The sequence below is a fragment of the Aulostomus chinensis genome, chromosome 3 (assembly GCF_037954235.1).
Source record: "Aulostomus chinensis isolate RoL2024-O1b breed Wild chromosome 3, RoL_Achi_v1.0, whole genome shotgun sequence".
NCBI classification, from domain to species: Eukaryota; Metazoa; Chordata; class Actinopteri; order Syngnathiformes; family Aulostomidae; genus Aulostomus; species Aulostomus chinensis.
This window is the reverse complement of record NC_141322.1, coordinates 16,683,424-16,705,844: the sequence shown is the minus strand read 5'-3', so window position 1 is coordinate 16,705,844 and position 22,421 is coordinate 16,683,424. Positions and strand designations below refer to the sequence as shown.

Below are 22,421 nucleotides of genomic sequence, written 5' to 3'. Positions count from 1 at the left end.
GTCTGAAACACTGCTCTCGTCTTCCTCATCTAGCAGGATAAGACGCACCAGAAATGCGAACCTACCAACTTCTCTGCTTCCCCCAGCCCCCACTGAGAGTGAGAGGGCGGCCAAGAGGAAACGCGCATAGATGGACGTTCACTCCAGTCCACAAGATGGCGGTAATGTCACGTAAGGCTGTTTGCGGACTGCGAAAATCCCTCACTAGAAGAAATCATAACAGCAAACAGGCTAATGCTAATAAGCAAAAGTCAAATTCAGTTAGCTATGCTCCTACCGAAACCGCCAAGGCCAAGCTGCTAACGGGTTGTTGATACGGGTTTTATGCTGAAGATATACCGGTAGATTGACGGATCTGATACTAAAATTTGGGCTAATAGCGAAGAACGGTGAGTCCGCGACAAGCTAGTAGCTTTATTGTTTTAGCTTTCAAATTGACAACGGCTAGCTATGTTTTAGCTAGGCTAATGTTAGCTAACTAAACAATCCAGTATTTTTGTCGGTTTACTGTGGGACACCAAAAAGACTGACTGGTCCTTTGATAAAATATTGTCCCTTGAATCACTCGGCACCGTCATAATTAACGTTAGCATTAGTTTTACAGGCCAAGCCTCAAACATGTACGGTGGTCGCTGGATACACAACATGTAAACAAAAACATTATGATAAGAAGTTATTGGCCCACTTTATATAAGCCAACTTTTACGTTTTGCTTTAAGGTTTGCGTGCCTTGTTGACGTCTCTGCTGCCAAAATAATGTGAAGTATTAAACTCTATGGATATGCGCATATTTATCGACTTAAATATCAATAAAAATATTAAATACACGTGAAAGTAGGGTCATGTTGATTTCGTAGTCACCTTCTATCAAATTTGTAATATCTGTAACAGGCATGCAAGTGCAAGCTCATCTCTCACGAACATAGCAGCTCTGCTCAATAAATTCAAGCCAAAAAAAAAAACAAAAAACGGTTGATGTGTGTGTACTTCCACGTCTGAATACCTGCTTCATCAAGTAATTGCTTGTGTGTTCCATGTCGTGCCTGAGCAGATGCAAGCAGGTGACCCTGTGGTTGGTGCACCAATGGGAGTCGCTGGTGCTCAGAGCCGGTCAGAAGATGAAGAGTCTCTCGGAGTAAAAGATGTGAAAATGACGGCAACACAAGCATTTGGTGGCGGTGTTCCCAAACGGAGAAGTTCCTCCAGGTTTGTTTCTTTTTTAGGGTTTACTTTGTGATGTCATTCAAGTTTATCAGTCAAAACATATTCCGTGTTATAAACAGAGATAAAGATGTGGTTCCAGATGCTGCTCACAAGAATGATTATGTGCTTTGTAAATGTTGCAGATCAATCAAGAGGAAGAAGTTTGATGACGAGCTCGTGGAAAGCAGCCTTGTTAAATCATCTAGTCGAGTAAAAGGTCCCCCTCTCATAGAGCCTATCCGCTGTTCAGGGAGTGAACCTTCATCCAGTGAGAAAAAGAAGGTAATGAAAATCGTGTCATGTTCTACAGAAAAGTCCAACTTAGGTTAAGCTTGTGTGGGATTCATGGATGGTTGTTTTATTGTCGTGTTTTTCCTCTGACTGACTTTGTCAGGTGACCAAATCAGGAACAGCTTTGACGCCGCCTCTTACAATGGTGATCAACCCTGCACCAATTGCCAAAAGAGTGAAGAAAAGCAAGCAGCCTCTACATATCACAAAAGATTTGGGTCGTTGGAAACCTACTGATGACCTGCTGCTTATCAATGCTGTGCTGCAGGTCAGTTTCTTCATATTTTGACTGGGTTCGCCACTTCGTGACTTTATGGCACATCAGTGTGAGGTGCCCACAGCATCAACCTTATATTTACTCTGATATTTATCTCCAGACCACAGACCTCACCTCTGTTCATTTGGGGGTCAAGTTCAGCTGTCGTTTTACTCTGCGGGAAATTAAAGAAAGGTGGTACGCTCTCCTCTACGACCCCGTCATCTCAAAGTAAGAGACTCAGCAGGCTGCGTGTTCACTTACATTGGTATTTCTGGTTTTTGCACGTTTGCTCTGCAGGCTTTAATGAATCACCTTCTTTCTGTGATGTGTCTGTTTAGGCTGGCGTGGCAGGCTATGCGGCAGCTTCACCCAGAAGCCATTGCAGCGATCCAAAGCAAAGCTCTCTTCAGTCAGACTGAGGAGACTCTGCTGGCCAAGATTGGTTCAGTAAGTGACATTTACAATATTTTACAGTTGAAGTATCATTCACAAAAGCTATTCTATGTTTTATTCGTGGAGTATAGTACATCTGTTCAAGTAAACTTCTGGTGTCTGTGTATTGAATCTACAAGTGTGTTTATTCTGTTTGTTATTAAACAGACCAGTCAGCCCAAACTAGACGTGTTCCAGGAGCTCCTGAGTAAACATCCCAGTGTCTTTCACCAATCTCGCACCCCCAAAAGCCTGCTGGTGCACTGGCAGCTTCTAAAGCAGTACTATCTACTGGATGACCAGAGTGGTGAGTTACACATTAACTCCAACATCATATTGTCACTGTTTGCACCTGCTTTGTAATTTCCACTGGTTCCAGCGCTTTGCACTGTGGGACAGAGTGGGTGAGGTGTGATTCATATCGAGGATTCTGTTGAAAACATGTCGACAGGATTTGGTAATACTGGAGGTTTTGCTTTTGTTTGCATACAGCAAGCAGCAGGTTACCTTACAGCCATATCAGCTCTATGAATACGTGGTGGTGTTGGTTTAGAAAACAGCCCTGGTCCCCTAAAGCCCTGGCATTGATGTTCTGAAATAAAAAGCTGTAAATTGTTCTGTTTTGTGTGTTGCAGTCCAGCCTCTCCCTAAAGGTGACCAAGTCCTGAACTTCTCTGATGCTGAACAGATGGTCGATGATGTGAAGCTAAAGTAAGGCAGCATCTCCCTTTGCAGTTTTAGTAGCTTGGAAAGTAGAGTGTGCATATATCTTCGTCTTACAGTGTTGTGTGTCCGTCAGGGTCAGCACTGATGCGTTGCTTGTTTTTCTCCCACACAGGGAGAGCAGAGACGAGGTGCTGGAACATGGTAAGAAATGACATTACAAGTTTATTGTCACTCCCTCTGTTTATATTGGTACATATTTTATATTTGTGCAAAGCCTGTTTGTTTTCTCATCTACTGTAATGTTGTTGACCGACATCACGAGGGCCGACCTGCTATTGGGCTTTGAAGCTTCATTCGTTGCCATGGCAATCCAAGGCCATATCGGTATTTGATAGTGCTGTGGTTTGGTTTTTCATTTGGCCACATGATTAAATCCCAAGTCAGACCATCGTAGCGGTGCAACATTATACATATTATTCATGATGCAAAACATGAATGATGACTTTCACCTCTGCTTCAAAGGCCAAAAAGTCCTACTCTGGACAGCCGGCACCAACAGATTTGTGATTGGCGCTCGGAACAGAACTCAAAACATGAGAGCAGCAGGAGAGGTCACCGTGTAGTTATTTAACCCTCTCTCCAACATCAGTCCTCAAATTTTTTCTTCTGTTTTAGTAATTAGGCTACTTAAATAGGCTACTAGCTATTATTGAGAAAGCACATCAGAATGGAAAAAATAACCATGTTTAGCTGCCTCTTTATTCAAAGATCTGTGGGTCAAAGCTGACATCCGAGTGAAATTTAGTTCTGGTTTAGGTTTTTAATTAGGCTGTGTAGTGGTTAATTATCGTCAGACATGAAGTATTTTCTTGTCACCGGCTAACATGGACGTATACCTTTGATCACCTTGATAGTGTTCACATGAACTCCTGGTTTTCCTTTCAGAGCTGATGATTTCCGATCGTCACCAGAAAAGGGAGATCAGACAGTTAGAGCAAGAGTTGCCACGTTGGCAGGTTCTTGTGGACAGTATCACAGGTAAACACACACACACATGCACACGCAAACTCTCTCTCTCTCACCACCAAACTCAAAGCAGATGTGTTCAGATGTCTTCAGAAATCTAGTGCTTAAGGGAACCTGTTTTACTTAACCTGTGTCTCTGTCATCAGGGATGAGTATGCCCGACTTTGACAACCAGACACTGGCGGCTCTTCGAGGTCGTATGGTACGCTACCTCATGAGGTCACGAGAAGTAAGTTATTTGTGGTTTCTTTTCTTTTTTTGGTTCATTCTCATCCATCAAGGTGCATTTTATTGTGACGCTAATGGTCTTTTCATTCACGTCTGCTCAGATCACACTGGGCAGGGCAACAAAGGACAAACAGATAGATGTAGATCTGTCACTAGAGGGACCTGCCTGGAAAATATCAAGAAAACAAGGTGACAAAACGAACCTTTTCTTCAGCACCTCAATGTGCTGATGCGCCATCCTCCCCAGACATTCATTGCGCTAAGCTAACTAGCAGTCAGTTGGTGTCTGTGGTTTGCAACAGTCGATAATTAAATGTTGTGTTGTATGTTGATGTTTACAGGCGTTATCAAACTGAAGAATAACGGAGACTTCTTCATTGCCAACGAGGGCAGACGACCCATCTACATAGACGGCAGACCGGTGCTTTCAGGCAACAAGTGGAAATTAAACAACAACTCAGTGGTGGAGGTGAGTGGAGGGAGTCCGCCCAGCTGTGAGCCGCAGAAATTACCATCAGCCATGATAGCGTACTAACATATTACTGTCTATGCAGATTGCAGGTCTCCGTTTTGTGTTTCTAATCAACCTGGAGCTCATCTCACTGATTAAAGCTGAAGCAGCCAAGATGACGCAGCAGTGACTGTCAGCCATTTTGCAAGAGAGCTGACCTACTGAGGAAGTCAGGCCCAACAGCGCTTATCAGACGCTGCTTTTCAAGCTCAGCAGTGCTGCTAACGGTCGGACTACCAAGTGCCACATTGACCTGAGATGCTAATCTTAAACAGGTTTCTGCTAAATCCGGCTGTGAGGCATTGGACATTTTCCATGTTGAAATGTTGACACTCATCAAACTCCATTTGGTTTTTCCAGTTTTATCAGAATATTGTATTTAATGTCTGTAGCAAAGGTTTTTTTTAAATAATAAACTTGTATAAATGAGATGCAGAAGTTCTCTGATACATGAGTGAAGGAATTTTCTCTGGGATCTCTTGCCTGAAACAGTTTGTGCAAAATCAAGTGTAATACACAGTATAATTTATACCCAGGAGAGTTCTGGATTATTTTAGGCATTTTTTTTTTTTGATTCACTTGACTGATCTTCAACACAAATCTTTGATAAATCTCTAGAATAGAGTGAGATACTATGCTACTCAGTGACATTCATAAAATATAGCAGGTGCTGGAAAAAACTGATCTCAACAAACTCCTCAAAACACTTGAGTGCAAGTCCAATGAATCTGTGTTACCATAGCAACTAGGAAGAGCAGTTCCTGTTGGTTTAATGTCAGAGTTAAACTGCAGGGCAACAGCTACATGGTTGTTTTGTCAACAGAATAACTAGGACTAATCCAATCGGGAGCGTGTCTGTGAGGTTGGTGTCACTGACGGAGACGCACACAGTAGAATCTGAGCTTGAGTGTGGAATGTCCTCAAAGTGGGGAATCTGTTGAATTCCCCATCGTCACAAATATTCAAAGACAAACCAAATCTGATGAGGACATCAGCAGTCTGACCTTTTAAATAATCAAAAGTTTTACTTTTTAAGAATTTTGTTTATTTTGCTCCTTATTCTTAAAAATGTTATGGGGGGAAAGGAAAAAAATCTGTTGGACAAACAGTCATCTGTAGAAAAGCGTCCTCTAAAAATGTAAAATGTGTCCATTCAGATAAAAGAATCTAATGCTCAACATAATTCATTCTTTAAATTTGAAAGGGTGTTTTAATCAAGTCATTATCATTATTGATCACCACCCTGAGTCTGTTTTGAATCCCCACCGCTGTCCTGGGGAACTTCAGGATTTCTAAATGTATACAGTTGAATCCTAGTTATGTACTTACATTAAATAAAAGAAAACCTGCTAATTAGGTATCAAGTGGATTGATATTTCAAAAATGAACATTCGACTTTTGTTTCGTCCATCTCAAATGAAATAATTTCAGAGATTTATTGCATTTTCCACAAACATACTGCATTTTCTCATAAGCAGCGACTCTCATGAAAGCAAGTCTCCAGCAGATGGCAACAAGCTCCGTACTAAGAGGGATCCAATATTCTCTGAAAACCGATGGTGAGAGGTTCCAGACTGAAACATACAGTCAGCAATGGGTCCTGTAAGTAGCGGTGAAGGCTGAGCGCAAAAAAAAGGTTAACCCCTATTTGATTCATGGTTTGAAAGAACTGAATCCCCAGTCTGAGGGGCGGAGCTTCTCTCCTGGGGTTTCTACATGCTGACTTTTAGATTATTTCAGCAAAACTCCAAGTGAAGCGAACTCACAGCCTGGCATCTCTGACCAAGCAATTGTTGATTAATTATTGTCAATCGCTGCAGCTGCACATGTCAGAAGACAAGTGTCCCTCCTCCATTGACGAGGTGCTCTGTGTGAATAGGAGATCCACACAGTTCGTGTTTTGCTCGAGAACCTGCTGACTGATGTGATTGACCTCAGCCCTGCGACGGACAGACTGACGACTTCGGCTCCACCCTCTCATCCAAACACGATCACTTTAGGTCACGAAAACCTCTCTATGGTGACAGTCAAGATTTCAAACACAAGGCTTCGGGACCCATAAACCAGCGGGTGACACTGGATTTGTACAGCGTCATGGTTTGCTATCTGCCAGTCTCTGGTTTCTCCGTTTTCCCCTTGAATGCACCATCCCTCTCGCGCTCCCAGCCCCTACCGCTCACACCTGTTCACCACACAGGTGACGTTCACACGCACATTTTAACAGATCGACTTGATATTAACTGTAGCTATCTCAATGCAAAAATAACTTTTTAAAAAATGTCTTCTCGGAACACTTTTCAGGTGTGTTTGGCCTTCAGTGTCAGAGGTCCGCAGGTACAACTTTAATATCTGCAACAGAATTCTTCAAAATCCCATTTGACATGGTGTACAATCCATTGGCTACTGAATCTTCGTGGTCAGACACGATGACACAAAATGAAAACTCTGTATATTAAAAAACAACAGCAATAACAACAACAACAAAAAACAATGAATAACATTACGCAATCTCAGAAATCAGGACCTACAACTGGAAAGATCCCAGCAGGACCAAAAACAACGTTTTTTTTCCAAAACTGCAGTGACACAATCTGATTTCTTTTACTCGATATTAAAAACGATGTTCTGGATATCTGGAGAAATTCCTCCTGGACACGTGGTTTTTGCAGGTTTTTGGGTGTCAGTTGAATATATTCAGATAAGGACCTGAAGGGAGACGTCTGTAAACAATGTTCAGCGTGACGTCGGACAGCTTGGCACCGCCGGTGTTTTGAACGCCTCTGGGTTACGTTCCCTCACTGCGAGGTCGCACGGCGGATCTACGTTCGCGCACAGCAGAGCGACCCAGAACACACAGGCGACTGGCACTGCCCATGTGAGTTTTTTTGATTTGATTTAATGGAAATAAACACACATTATGTTCGAGTAATTCTACTCATGGTCGTATTGGAAGAGGTGTGTGAGGTCGTGCTGCCTGGCTGGTACTGGCAAGCTTGCTAATGTTAGCTAAGTTAGCCGTGAAGAAGAGGAGGAAGATGAAGTTTACGTGGAGGCGTTTTTAGATACGTTAGCAACACATGAGGTTGCTACACCGAGACTGCACACGTCGGCGAGGGAATGTTTCTATTATTCACGACTATTATCGGTGATTTTTTTGCGAGGTTAAAGTTGGATTGTTCCAGAAATGAGAGGGGCGCGTTGGGTTCTCACTGGACGTCTCCTAAAATGTTCGTCATGAAGGGGACGTGAAAACCGTTCGTCACATCCAACTTCATCTTTACCATCGTCCACAATGCATACTTTCTCAAATAATAAGTAATATATTATCAATAACTGGTGGTGGTGGTGTCAGTGGTTGTGAAATATGAAGCCTAAAATATTCTCATAAAGTGGAAAATTATGACTAAATTTAAAACAACCGAACACGTGACTGCACGGGTCAACTCTGACAAACACATGCCAAAAATTGAATGTCTCAACTTTTGTTGCACACGACTTTAACAAGGCGACTGTATCAATTAACACACCTTGAGAAGGTAAAGCCGAAATTAAATCGCAAAGATAAGAGCGTGGCTCACCTGTGATCCAGCGCTGTTTTCACGCCCCGCTCTTATCTCGGCTCCCTGAGCCTCTCAGGGTGGCTGACCAATAAAAGCTCTCTCAGATATATTACTCATATTAACAGGCGAATGTATGTGTGTGTGTGGCTTGTGAGTGTTGTGGATGACAATGTTTTAACCTTGTAAAATTAGTTCCCAATAAGCACTTCTTATTGAACTTCAGGAAGAGTTAATTGTGACGTCAAGCACCGTTCAGACCCCCAGAGCTGGTTGTTTATAGGGTCTCAGTGGCTACTGAAAACTGATAGGAGAGTTAATGATTGATAAACCTGAGCTCATCAAACTGCTACCAGCAGTTTTTATTAGCACTGTGACCCATTCGTGAGCCTTAGGTTCAGTGAGGTAATATTAATAAAGGGTTAGTTTTCCACTGCCAGCGGTGTCCAGTGTTCTCCACATACAGTGAAATTACTGAGGGTGAACTGAGGTCCTGCTCTCCTCCTCCTCCTCCTCCTCATCCTCCTCCTCTCTGTTAACTCCCCCTCAGCTGGTTGGCTCCTTTTTCTGTTGGAAGTTGTAGCTGGTTGGCTGGTTCAGGAGGAGTAGAGAGGTTAAAAAGTTCAGTCGGTCATTTTTGCTAGAAGATCTATGGGTTGTAAAGAGAGCAGTGCAGAAACGAACTAAAAATCACCAAAAAATACAAAATATGGAGTTGAATTTAGGACGTCAGCTGAAGAACAGAATCCCGATCGCAGCAGCGTGTTAGCGGATATGCTGAGTGACTCAGTGTCCTAACACTTATCTGACAAAGACTATTCAGCAGGGCTGCTACCAGCTCCTGACCGGCTGGTGTTAACTTCATTTTCCTTGAGTCAGACATTCCCTGCATTGTAATGCAGAGCACGTTTTAAACAGGCGTAAGAATGGTTGTCAAATGCGCTACTTTAACATTCGCACAATAAATCTGAGAGAAACAGTTGCCGTCAACAAAAGAAACTAAATGGGTTTGTTTCCTCTAGATCAGGGCTTCCCAAACTGGGGCTTGGGGGTACAGATTTGGGCCACTATAAGGTACAATTTGGCCCATGTAAGTACAGTACAAATACATAATTATAACTGTTAGTGTAATAAAATAAATATGAAATTATAAGTGACTTTTTATCCTGTTTTCTTTTTTGTGAGGCAAGATTCTTTTTAACTGTGTAGGATCCCTGATAATCAATTATCGTTTGATAATTTGATCAGACAGCAGAGTAACACCGTGCACAGTTCGCCACAAGTGATGTTAAAAAAAAAAAAGAGTCCTTGCAGCAGAAAAAGAGGTGGCAAAAAGACATTTAAACAGCACAAGAAATGTTTGCTCTGCGTTTTGTGATTGGCCCACAGAGAGAAAACGTTTGGGGACCCTGAGCCAGATCAAACACACCGATGATTATTGAACCAAAAAAACTATTGTTTTGATATCTTTTGAAGGAGCCGTCATCCTTGTGTTTGGTCCAACATGTTTGATTTTGTTTGTGTGACCCAGCCCTACACCAGGTTAATGAATCTCGCCTGTGGGTGGTGTTTCATTATCCACTCTTTCTGTGCAACTTTTCACACAATCTGTTAACTCATTTTTCAAAAATAAATGTGTCCACAGAACGTCAGCAAAATGCTGCTTCTGAGACGCTGTCGGTGTCTAACCCAGTTGGGCCCAAGCAGTTTCCACAGGTACGGTGTTCTATCAAACTGGTGAGCTTAAGTAAAGGGACACAACAGACTGTGGTAACATTTGTCCCACATATAGATTCATATTTTATTTAACACCCTGAAAATACCTTTTTAAAAGATTTACTTCACCTTTTTTCTATTTCATAGACATCAGGCGACACCTGCCGTGGCGTCGTGTGTGGTTCGTCTCTGGAGCAGCTCTGATGACCAGAGATCGGACCAGCGTATCCACGGTCCCAGCTGGAGACACGCCTTAGTGGGACTGTTGGCTGGGACGGGGGCTGTGCTCGCATATGGCCTCCACCACCAGAAGGTCAGGAGTCTATGAAGAGTGTCAACAGGCCTCATTCATGAAAGGTTTTTATGCAAAAAAAAATAAAAAATTCTTACACATTAGAGGATTTTTTGAAGCCCTCTTTTCAGTCTTACAGACAGGAAGCAAAGCCCGTTGAACGGCTGCATCTCCAGTACGTGCCAGCAGCAAGGAGCTACAAATAGCCTTCAGGCTTTGCTACCTGTCTGTAAGACTAAATTGAGGGTTAAAAAGAAGGCCCCGGTGTAGAAGAACATTTAATAATGAGGCCAATTGTCCCACACAAGACTTGTTAAAGTTTGTGATGGGCACGTGACATTTTTCTCTGCCCCTGTTAGATTAAGCAGAAAAAAAGATGATATGTGGGTTCTTTGTGATTAAATTTAGTTGAAGGCCGTTTTTGACTCTTTGTTGCAGTGGCAGAAATCAGCTTTTCCTGACAAATGTGTAATGAAACAAGAATCAAGAGCAATACAGCAACATGTCAGGGTTTGCACAACAAACAAATAACTAAACAGACAGTTTCAATGCTTTACCTCGTGTCTGATGACTTAAAAACATGAAACATGGTAACGTCAACAACCCAGGTGTACTCCAACATTTACCTGTAAATGTGCTTACTAGCGGCTGCACAGTGGTGCAGTGGTCAGCACTGTGGCCTCACAGCGAGAAGGTTCCGTGTTCGGGTCCCGGCTCGGGCGCGGGATCTTTCTGAGTGGAGTCTCCATGTTCTCCCTGTTCCTGTGTGGGTTCTCTCTGGTACTCCAGCTTCCTCCCACAGTCCAAAGACATCAAGAGAGGACGAGGCTGATTGATACTCTAAATTGACTGTAGGTGTGACTGTGAGTGTGAATGGTTGTTCGTCTCTGTATGTTGGTCCTGTGATGGACTGGTGACCTGTCCAGGGTGAACCCTGCCTCTCACCCGTAGATGCTGGGATAGGCTCCAGCCCTCGACCCTTACTAGTAAGGAGTAAGCGGAAGACGATGATGGATGGATGGATAGTGCTGACTAGCAAGGCTCCTTACATGCTTGCTGATAACATACATGAATAGATTAGAGCTGGCAGGGTGACAGCAGTGTGTTAAGTACATAGAAAGACAAACTTATCAACCTTCCAACTGATGTGTGGAAGATACCATCACCAACCACTCCAGGTTGATTCTGTTCAGGAAAGCAGCCTGCAGTGTTCTTCTCAGGGAAAGTAGACACCAGTCCCTCCTCGTGGACATGATCACGGTTTGACTCCACGTGCGTGCTTGTAGTTGTTAAGATTTCCCGACAGAGACTATGGCTGACCAAGGGGAAACCAGAAGAATTTGCACTATCAGACACACCCTGCTCTGGTCTTACTGGGAGCAGCGCAGAGCGTCTGTCGGTCTGCAGATCTGTTGGTGCACACTCACAGCTCATTTGTCAGTTTTCACTCCCACAGTCTCTGTGAGTCAACAGGCGTTAACATCATGAGCAGATGGCCGGATCTCTGTGGAGTTAGGAAGACATGTTGTAGGAAGTTCAGACAGAAGAAATCCAAGATTTACTGGGACATCTAGTCTTAAAACTGCTGACTGCAACTGCAAAAATGATTTTGTAGCATCCTGGATTAGTCATCATGTATTTGTTCATACTCGTTTGTTAACTAATGAAACTCCGTAACACCACAACACAGAGTGACATCAGGTCTGACACACTGTATATTATATTGACCGATCTTGTTGTCAGATATATTTCTGTAACAAATAGATTCCGTATTTTGAGACAGCCAACTAGTTATCATTGCCCCGTTATAAATGATCATTATTGTAGAGGAATTTTGTGTGATGGAATTTATCAGACACAAGAACCAGGCTGGAGACTCAGAGGTGGCTTATGCTGGACACACGACAGGTGTACAAGCTGTGAGACGGGGTTGAGTCGGCTCCCCCGGAGCATCCGTGCCAACATTTGTAAACAGTCATACTGGTAATGTCGGGCGCTACCCAGTGTCAGTGAATTAGAACATTCTGCACCAATGTAACCTTCACGTAGTCTAAACACAGCTACGCATCTAGACAATGCTGGCGCCGTGGGTGCCAGCTTCACTATCACTTAAAGTTCTGACTACAAATTTCCGAATATGAACGGCTCCACAGGTTCACCCACGATTCAGGCCAAGGTCCTGGGGTCAGACCAGCTGTTGACCTTACAGATCAACTATGAAGATGAGGTACAAGAGAGCTAAAACAGAGGCTACCAGCTAAAATTGCTTATCACTTAAATTGAAATGACGAGCTCCAGACCTGGGTTTACGTGGCAGTATTGAGATACAGCATTATCCCGTGATAATGAGTTTAACGGCGTTTAAAAATACTTTGCATGTACAGCCTTTGTCCATAGATCTCATTAACAATGTGTGAAAAAAAAAAAACAAAACAGTGAGGTTTCAGGAATAGTACATTTACAAGAAAACAAGTGGAGTTCATTTATTTTATAGCGGTAAACTTGTACTTGGAAAATTTGGGTTTCAGACATGAATTCACTGCAGTCTGCAGCTTGTTAATCACGACTCAGCTTAAAAATAGCAAAACAACTTTTCGGAAAAATTGTTAAAAAAAAACGTTAGTGTGGGGGAAAAGAAAGTTCCTAACTAGTTTGTTTAAAAAAGGGGGGAGAAAAAAAGTAGCCCAACTCCACAGAATCTTCCAACCGACTATGATTGTTCATCAGCATCGTTTTTGCCACACACCGGCCTGCTCGAGTCCCTCTAGTGTCAAACTGAGCACAGTCGATTTTACCCACCTTCATTTGAACTCTGAAGTTCCTGCTTCCCGTTCTTGCATTTTATCTAAATTTAAAAGTTGTTTAAAAGTTTCTCCTGCTGTTAAACTAATAAAGTCCACCAGTCACTCCAAAATGGGTCTTTGGCCTCTGTGATGCGTCAGCAGTGGCTGCATGATGAAAGTACTCTTTTTCTTTCTTCTTCTTTTTTTAGTACATCCACATCAAGAGCTGGCTTGAGTGTGTGTTACATTATTAAACGAGCTCACAGCTGGAGGCTTCAAGTGGACAAGTTGATCACGCAGGAACTGAAATTGAGTTTCAGTTCCTGTTGTTTAAAGCAACATGTTGTGCAGTTGAAAGCTTTGAAGCTTGTATTTATATAACAGTTAGATTTGGACAATAATGGATTAAACTGTACCAATCCTGATTCATTGTGGGAAGTTAAATCTAGTTCAGTTGTTAAAAGGGTGATGTGAGCACATAATTTTAGTTGTTTATGACATCATGCACGGCTTTATAACATTGTCATTGTCATCATTATCTCCATCGTCTTCAGGCGGAGCAGGCAGACGCCATCAAAGCTCGCACCATAAAGAAGCCCCCCACCCTGCCCATCTTCAGCCAGGAGGAGGTCACCAAGCACCGCTCTCTGGAGGATGGTGTGTGGGTTACCTACAAAGGCGGTGTCTACGACATCACCAAGTTTGTCACCATGCATCCCGGGGGGGATAAAATCTTGTTGGCGGCAGGTGGGGCACTTGAACCCTTTTGGGCCCTGTATGCTGTACACAATCAGGAGCACGTGCTGGAAATCCTCTCTGAGTATAAGGTGGGAAGATGTGAGATTATCACTTCAGTTTATCAAGTACTTTCTGATGAATGTTGTCTTAATAAAAATAAGTTTCTGCAGTGAAGCCAGTGAACCACAGGTAGCGTCACTTTGTAGATATGTTCCTGCAGGTGGATTGAATCACATGGAACACTTCAAAAATGGAAATTAAATTGTTGTAGTTCTGTAATTCATCTGAGTATTGAGTCCAGACTGAAACAAAACATTTAAAGTTCAAGTAAAAATCATTGATACTTTAAATATATTAACTAGCAGTTAGCAGAGCACATCTGTACATCCAGTAGCAACATGTCCTCATCATCTCATCTGTTTATTGTCACAATCCAACAAGTGATGTTTTTTTTTTTCATATAGGAGATTTTTAAACTGTAAAAAGAGAGATTAATACCAACACATCTCTAACTACCGTGCACCCTGACTTTATCATAGGGAGGGGCGGCTGAGTTGTAATGAACGTGTCATTTATTTTGTCTGTCTTACACTCAGTCACTGAAGACGAATATGTAAAGGTCTGCTGCGTACTGTATACTCAGAAAAAAATAACATCTGTAGGCTAAATACTGGCACTCCCTCAAGTGGTCAGGGAGAAAAATACTTGACACCTGCCATCACTGCAGAGCACAAATGCAAAATGCATGTGAATTAGTGGAACTAATTACTGATCCCGACCCTGAGGAGGGAGCAGTTATCAATTAAACAGTCTTTACTACGTCACGAGTAGACATGCCTCATGTTTCATGGTTGAGTGGTCTCATCCAGTTCCAGAGGCCAGTAGGCAACACTGACATTTGAACCAATAGGAGGAAAAAATTATATATATATTTATATAAATATATAATTCTGTAATATATAGTAGAAAATTGTAATAAAATAGTCTAATATGCATATAATGGCATTGCCGATGGCACATTTAGGTGCGACCAGTGACATACGGTGCACAGAAGATACTTCAAGTGCGTTTCTTTTTGTTAACATTCCAAGTTTTAATGCAAACGGGAATGAAACTTGTGACTTGTTGTTTTTTTTTTTCCACTGAATATTTTTCGCGACTCACGATGTGAGTTAGTGTTCATGTGAACAGACGCCTGACTCCCTCGTCTCAGTCAGTTTTGGTTTAATCGCTGAAGTAAGGTCGGAATTGGCATGCTTTTAGATTAGAAAAATAATTGTTCCTGACAAGTGGCTAAATGAAACTATAAATGTCATCATGCAGAAAGCAGTAGAAGAAGAATGAAGGTAGTTATGGTGATGGGGCAGCATGGCTCGGAGGTAGAGCGGCCGTCTAGCGACCATGTCAAAGTATCCTTGAGTCCCTAACTGCTCCCGATGGCCCTGAGACGGACCGGTGACCCGTCCAAGGTGAACCCCGCCCCTCACCCAGTGTCAGCTGGAATAGACTCCTGCCCCCTACTGACCCTCAAAAGAGAAGCAGTATAGAAAATGGATGGATGGTTATGGTGATGTAGAGTTCATGCAGCATAATTTGCACGTAGCACCAGGTTAGCTTCTAACAATAGTGTTTATTCTTCAAAAATCATTAGAGTGGTTTTCATTTATCAAGATGATCTTGCTCAACAAGACATGCAAGTGCGTTTGCCACAAACTTTATTTTTTGTAATTATCAAAAATCCCATGCACGAAAGAGCCCACAGATGGAACTTCCTGGTCAGCCCGCAAACGCACGTCATCCCTGCAGCATTCTAATACTCCATGATTTGTCTGTGGTTAATTGAAGGTTGGTGAGTTGAGAGCGGAAGACCTGAAGAAGCAGCAAGCTGTTAAATCATCGGACCCCTACTCCTCTGACCCCGAGCGTCATCCTGTACTGCGCATCAACAACCTCAAGCCCTTCAACGCCGAGCCGCCTCCTGAAATCCTCTCGGACAGCTACGTCACCCCGTCCGCTTTCTTCTTCAAAAGGAACCACCTGCCAGTGCCTAAGGTAGACCCGGCAACATATGAGCTGCATGTGGAGGGGCTGCCTGGAGGAGGACTGAAGCTGTCCTTAGAAGACCTGAAGACTCGATTCCCCAAACATTCCATTACTGCTACGCTGCAGTGTGCAGGTAACCGTCGCTCCGAGATGAACAAGGTGAAGCAGGTGAAAGGACTGAACTGGGGCATTGCTGCAATCAGCAACGCCAGATGGAGTGGAGCCAGACTCAGAGATGTGCTGCTGGCTGCTGGTTACAGCCCAGACATGGCCCAGTGGGCTTGCCATGTCCAGTTTGAAGGACTGGACAAAGATGTGACTGGGACGACATACGGTGCGTCCATCCCTCTAAACAAGGCCGTTAGTGAAGAAGGTGATGTACTGCTGGCTTATGAAATGAACGGCGAGCCCCTCCCAGCGGACCATGGCTTTCCTGTTCGGGTTGTGGTACCCGGGACAGTGGGAGCACGTAACGTTAAATGGGTGGGCAGGATCGTTGTCAGCAAGGAGGAGAGCAGCAGTCACTGGCAGCAGAACGACTACAAGGGCTTCTCACCCGGGACGGACTGGGACACAGTCGACTTCAAGTCTGCTCCAGCCATCCAGGAGCTGCCCATCCAGTCTGCCATCACCACACCAGCAGACGGCGCTGAAGTGGAGCGCAGTGATGAGGAGGTGACGGTGAAGGGCTACGCATGGAGTGGGGGGGGAAGAGAAGTGGTACGTGTAGATGTGTCTGTGGACGGAGGGAAAACATGGCAGGTGGCGCAGTTGAGGAGCAGCGAGAAGGGGCAGGCTCCTGAGCCCTCGCCCCCGCCAGGAAGAGCCTGGGCCTGGAAGCTGTGGGAGGTGACGGCTCCTCTTCCTGCCGACGCTCAAGAGCTGGATATAGTGTGCAAGGCAGTCGACAGCAGCTATAACATGCAGCCAGACACAGTTGCACCCATCTGGAATCTTAGAGGAGTGTTGAGTAACGCCTGGCACCGAGTGAAGGTGAAGATCAGAGAGGACGAGGACGAGGGCGAGGACGAGTAGATATTTGATGCCCAGCGTGTGCACGCGTGTGTCGGTCTGCTGCTTGAGCTCAGCAGGGCGAGTCCTGCAGCCAATATTTCAGAACATTTAAGCACTAACAGCCGGCTTGAGTGATGCACAACCCTGAAATATTCCTGTTGTCGTGTTTTCTGTCAGAGATTTTCAGGGCTGATCGGTGAAGACTGAAAGTAACCAAACCAAAATATGACTGATACTTTCAGAGTGGCTTCACTTACACTTTGGTCTTAATGTGATTCAGGTTATTCTGAATAGTTGCCATATACAAAGAGACAAACATTTATTTTTGTAATAATTCTGAAGGTTGAAGCGCACAAGGGGGGGGGGGGCAATGAAGATTTAAAAATGTATCATTAGATTTCATTGTAGTTTTTGCAGTTTTTTTATGAATATGAAACCGGTACTCATCCAACTTTTTGGTGGAGAGCTGCGTAAACAGGTGTTGATCCATAAAAGAAAGATTACTGGCCAACAAATCCTAAACTGTATTATTCATAAATTCTCTTCTACAAATGATTACAGATCTTTAAAAGGGCAACTGGCGTTTCAATAGCACAGATAGACGTGTACCGTTGATGATGTAGACAGTTGTTATGATGGTGGAGGCTATGACACCGTACATAACCAGGGTTGCATTTGCTGTTTGTGATTAACAGCCAGTACTACCGTCTTTAAACATCTTAAATTGATTAGATATTAATTCCATTAGGTGAAGGCTATTAGAGACGTGTGGAGTGTTCACTTCCACTTGGAATTTTGAAGACGTTTGGGATAATCAGTTCATGTGTAGTTTCAGGGGAAAGAGCAACTTTAGGGAGAAGTGTTAGCAGGAGCTGCTGTCAGGGACGGAGATCAGCAATACTTGATATTCATTTAGTATTTGATATTCAGAAGTTATTTCAATGTTTCAGATAGTGGCGCACGACAGTATGCAATGTGTGCCAATACTTTGCATTCAATATTATTTGTGACATCCACATATGATACTGAAGTATGTAAAAAGTTTTGTTTTTTTTCCTCATTTCCAAAACTTGGAAAGCCCATAAATCATTTATTTATTGTTATTTTCTCATCACTGATTCAAAGATGCAGAGACAGAAGCACAAAAGGAGCAGTACCAACATGAGCGTGGACTGATACCGTATATTTTTTTAAAAGATGATGGCCGATATCATGCCGACGTTTTGGTGCAGTAGTTTCAGATTTCAGGTTTCTGGCACCATATTTGAGTGGAAGGAAGCAAAAACCCCAGTGATTTGGTGAACTGCGATGAGAGTGGAGGTGACCGGTGGGAAATCAAGTGAACGGCGAGTAAACCTGCTACCTCGGTGCAAAGCTGAACATTGACCCTGTTTTAAAGCTACAAACTGGAAAAGCTGCATCGTGTGTACGAACAACCTCCCAACGCTCAGGGTTGGTCGACCATGATGAGTTCAGACCTGCTGAAATGCTGGTTTCCTGTCACACCATTTTGACTAGCACTGGGAGCACTGGAACTTTATGCCAGATGTGCATTGTCACTGAAAATGATGAAATAACAAGTCTGGTTTTACACTGACACACTTGTGCTGATTCGGTCGCTGACACAGGAGTGAATCTTCTTGTGTTGCTCACCTTCGCACACGGATATCACCGACCAGCTCAAACGGATTTTAAATGAAAAAACAAATTCTGGTGCAGTTGATTATGATTTATAGCTTAATGTCTGAAGCGTCATGCATTGATTATATTGCACGATTCCCTCTGTTCCAGCTACTTTTTAATAAAAATGTCAGGTGATGTTTAGGCTTCTTTGTTTTAATGAAAGGGAGCAAATTTTGGCTTGAATTATTCCAGATTAGAAGGTAGAAATGAGTCCTGCTGCACCAACGTGTAGGGTTATAGGAGCACACACACACATGCATGCGTTCTCTGTGTATTTACATCCCAACTTTGCATAAAACCTCTGCAGTTGCTCAGAGCGCAAACACCTCATCTGAACCGGTGTTGGCTCACTGTGCATTCTGGGAAATGACACTGCTGTTATCATGACATCAACAGAGGAATTTAAAGCCTTGAAACATCAGTTAAAGTATAAAACAGGACATTGCACTCACATGCAAGTGATTCATTTTTGTGGTTTTAAAAGCTTTCCAGTTCCCCAAGCAGCTGTTAAAAAACACTCTTCCTCTCTAATTATTTATTAAATTTAAACCTGAGACTAAAATAACTCCACTGCAAAGATGCTTCCTGTCCAGAATCATCTGTTACAAAAGCTCAACCAGTAGTGTTGATTTAGATATTCTAATTATAACCCTCCACTGAAGATTTCAGGGAATCTACACTTTCTTGAACAATAAAGACGACTTCCTTTTTTTTTTATCCCGCTAGTTTTATTTATTCCTAGATGTAGGAAGGAAGCAGGATGTGAGGTGATGCGCGTAGCTTCACAATACCGATGCAGCAGCTGTCAGGATGATGATGATGATGATGATGATGAAGTAGGGCCTTTCTGGTGAGAAAGCATTGGGTCACAACTGAGAGGAGCAATTACAGGCAAGGTTGTCCATAGCAACATGAGTTGTTAAACTAAACAAATACTGTATATCCTGGTTTTGTCTGTCAAACCATTGATTTCCTCAGGAGTCGAGCAGTTTAGTGCTCCAACAGAATTAAGTAGATTGTGCCACACTGTGATTTTGGTGAAATTTTAGTGTCGCAGTATCTGTTGCTTTAGGAGGCGGTGATGACGTCACTACTGCAGCCTAGTCTTTTTTTTAATTTACTTTAATGTCTGTTTGGATGACAAAACTCTGAGATGACTTCAGACTGATCCGTCTCAGAGTTTCCCGGCATTTTCGATAACAGTGACGTAACAGACCGTTGCCGTGGTGATGTCACAGCACAGCCTGAGAGGGTTTGGGGCCAGTGGAGAGTAGATCTTAAACACGGAGCACAAAACATTCATGGGTGAACTGAAGCGCGTATATCCTTTGAAAATAGGAGGAAAACTCAGCTTTCCTTGAATGGTTGTGGCGATAGTGAAGTTTCATACATACAGACCCGGACCTCAGAACCTGCTATGATCTCAGACCCCTTGGACCTGCAACGATGTCAGCGCGTTCTCAGGGTACCAGCAATGCAGGGGTTTGATGTCAGCTGGATCACCAGTTCTGATAACTGAGCCACTTCCGTACACTCAGAGATTTCTTGCTTTTCAACAAGTGGATTCACTGATGGCTGCTGTCAGAATGACTTGTTTAATGATATCTAAAGGTAAATAACCAGCTATTTGCTAGCATTTGTGTTGTAAACTTCCTGTTCTGATGTGACTCACCCATGACTAAAATTGTGGCGAGCAGAACTGTTTGGAACAGATGAATAAAAGACATTTATGTGTCCGGAGGCTGTCAGAGTCGATGTTTTCAGGAATAAAACTGTGACACAGGCGTGAGTGCACATCCAGCCAGGCACCACTCACTGAGGAGGGATGAGATGGACCAAGTCAGCATAAACATGACACACGCATCTGCTCTCATCTGTGGAGGAGGAGGTGCAGTTACATCACTCTGTGTCTACAAATAGATAATTAGATATAAAACAGATATAAAAATAAAAAAATAGATATAAAACTTTCGTATTAAACTGGAGCAAAATGTTTTTAGCTGCTATGCGTTTCTTATCCTGGTCAGCCTGGTTGATTTGGTTCATTCCAACACACACACACACACACACACACACACACACACACACATACACATTGTGTTCCGATTTTCTTGCTTTCTGTTCCTACAAGTGTTGCTGTCACAACAATAGAGTTGCATCACGTTGGTGGTAAATAGCCATGTACTACAGCTTTCTTTGGATTTCTCTATATAATGAGTTACTGCAGATTTTTGGAGGAGTTTATGTAACAGCTAACCAGATACCTTCAACTTCTTTGCTGTGTTTCTGGAGATTTTTCTTTTTACAGTCTGGAAATAGTAGATCTAAACTTGTCCAGGCCTATCCATGAGTTACGATGCAGTGTTTTGTCTCAGGTTTAAGTCTCACGACGTCAACCGTCCACCAGACGCGCATCTTGAGTCCAGCTGTCATATCTAATGCTAAATTACTTTTCTACACACATACACACACACACACACATGCATGCACACACACCATTATGATCCTGTCTCAGATTATGGCGCAATAACGGAACAATTAAACTTCATGAGTGGATTATAGAGTGATTGATCTGAGGAGTATTAGAGGCCACATGTGACGCATTTATTTGAAAAACAACAAAGTGATAGATGTTGAGTCAGAATTCAAAGGATTTTCAGACTAAAACCCCTCTGAGTTTTTATCATCTCCATCTGAAAATCAGAACACAATTCTCTAGAAGATCCTACTGAATCGGGTGATGAAAGAAGGTTTGGTTTGATATTTGGACTTCGAAATCGAGCTGAAATTGGTCAAAATATTGCATGACTGTTATTTTGATCTGAAAATAGCTGAAATGAAATTCTGCTGAGCTGATGAAGATATGAATAGAAGTTGCTGCCGACAGCAGATCAGCGCTGATCAATTCATCCGACACACAAACACTTCCTTCACTTCCTCGAACAAGAGATGAGATAAATCCACGGATTTGCTTTAGCTTTCTATCGTGGAGTTTTAGTAACTAAAGTGCAGAAGACGACTACAGAAGCCAGATGAACACTCATGATATTGGGTTATAACAGAGGTGATTAAACACATGTTTACAAAATCTACTGACACAGAGCAGCATGATCCTCCCTTTGGAGGTATTTTTTCAGCTTTTTTTTTCTTCTTCTTTTCTTCTTGGGATGGCTGAATACCACCCGTTTCCCTTATCATGGGCAGCACACGTATAATTATTATTAATTATGAAAGAAGAAACAAAGGCGTTGAAAGCAGTCTGAGCCAAGCTGTAATTATCAGTCTGAGTCTTTCTTGTATAACATCTGTCGCTCAGTCCAGGAGTTTCCTCACCTGTCTGCGTTTTGACATTCTGAATTCCGAATAATGATCTTGTGATTAAAAGAAAAAAGGTCTTGCTCTCTTTGTGTGTGACACAAGATTGCTGTGTTCAGGGATAAGAGATGTGCTCAGAATGTGTTAAATTACAAAAAGAACAACAAGGAGAAAAAAAAAAACAAAAGCTTTCAAAGTCAGCATCCAAAATGTTGCTGAAGTGAAATCAAGTTAAGTGTTACATGGAAGTTGTGAAACAGAATAGAAAAGAAACAGGACTTTTGCAATGTTTTATTTGGTTCGGCCTCTTTGACCTCTTTCTCGTGGAAGCTCAGTTTTTGAGGAGTTTTCACGGTTTTCTTCAGAAAATCTTGATCAGCAAAGTAACTTTTAATAACTGTAAAAGTATAAAATTCTAAGAAGTGTAGTGGAAACATCAGGTACCAAAAAAAGTACGCAAAGCACAGTACTTCATTAAAAACCACACCAACACAGAGTTGATTCTGCATGTTTCTTCTTTTTTTTTACTTTCTTTCTTTTCCGGGTCACTTTATTGAAAAGAATCCTAAATGAAGACATTTTGTGGTTTCATGTGTCATCTTATTGAAGTGACACCTGACGTTACCTGTCAGCAGCCGCAGGTCACGTCAGCTGTAAACATCTG

General features: G+C 42.7%; 2 protein-coding genes across 2 annotated transcripts; both read left to right on the top strand.

The window, feature by feature from the left end:
* Positions 1-199: 199 nt before the first annotated feature.
* On the top strand, positions 200-5,306 carry mcrs1 (microspherule protein 1). The gene is made up of 14 exons (XM_086200714.1): positions 200-389; positions 1,052-1,206; positions 1,347-1,485; positions 1,598-1,762; positions 1,872-1,981; positions 2,092-2,200; positions 2,354-2,492; positions 2,821-2,896; positions 3,024-3,052; positions 3,797-3,889; positions 4,024-4,106; positions 4,207-4,294; positions 4,447-4,574; positions 4,660-5,306. The coding sequence occupies exons 2-14, from the start codon at positions 1,052-1,054 to the stop codon at positions 4,744-4,746; spliced, it is 1,401 nt and encodes a 466-aa protein (XP_086056840.1). The 5' UTR covers positions 200-389; the 3' UTR covers positions 4,747-5,306.
* Positions 5,307-7,335: 2,029 nt separating this feature from the next.
* suox (sulfite oxidase) lies at positions 7,336-20,188 on the top strand. The gene is made up of 5 exons (XM_086199041.1): positions 7,336-7,491; positions 9,819-9,889; positions 10,037-10,202; positions 13,519-13,791; positions 15,548-20,188. Exons 2-5 carry the CDS (start codon positions 9,831-9,833, stop codon positions 16,778-16,780), a joined length of 1,731 nt encoding a protein of 576 aa, XP_086055167.1. The 5' UTR covers positions 7,336-7,491; positions 9,819-9,830; the 3' UTR covers positions 16,781-20,188.
* Positions 20,189-22,421: the final 2,233 nt, after the last annotated feature.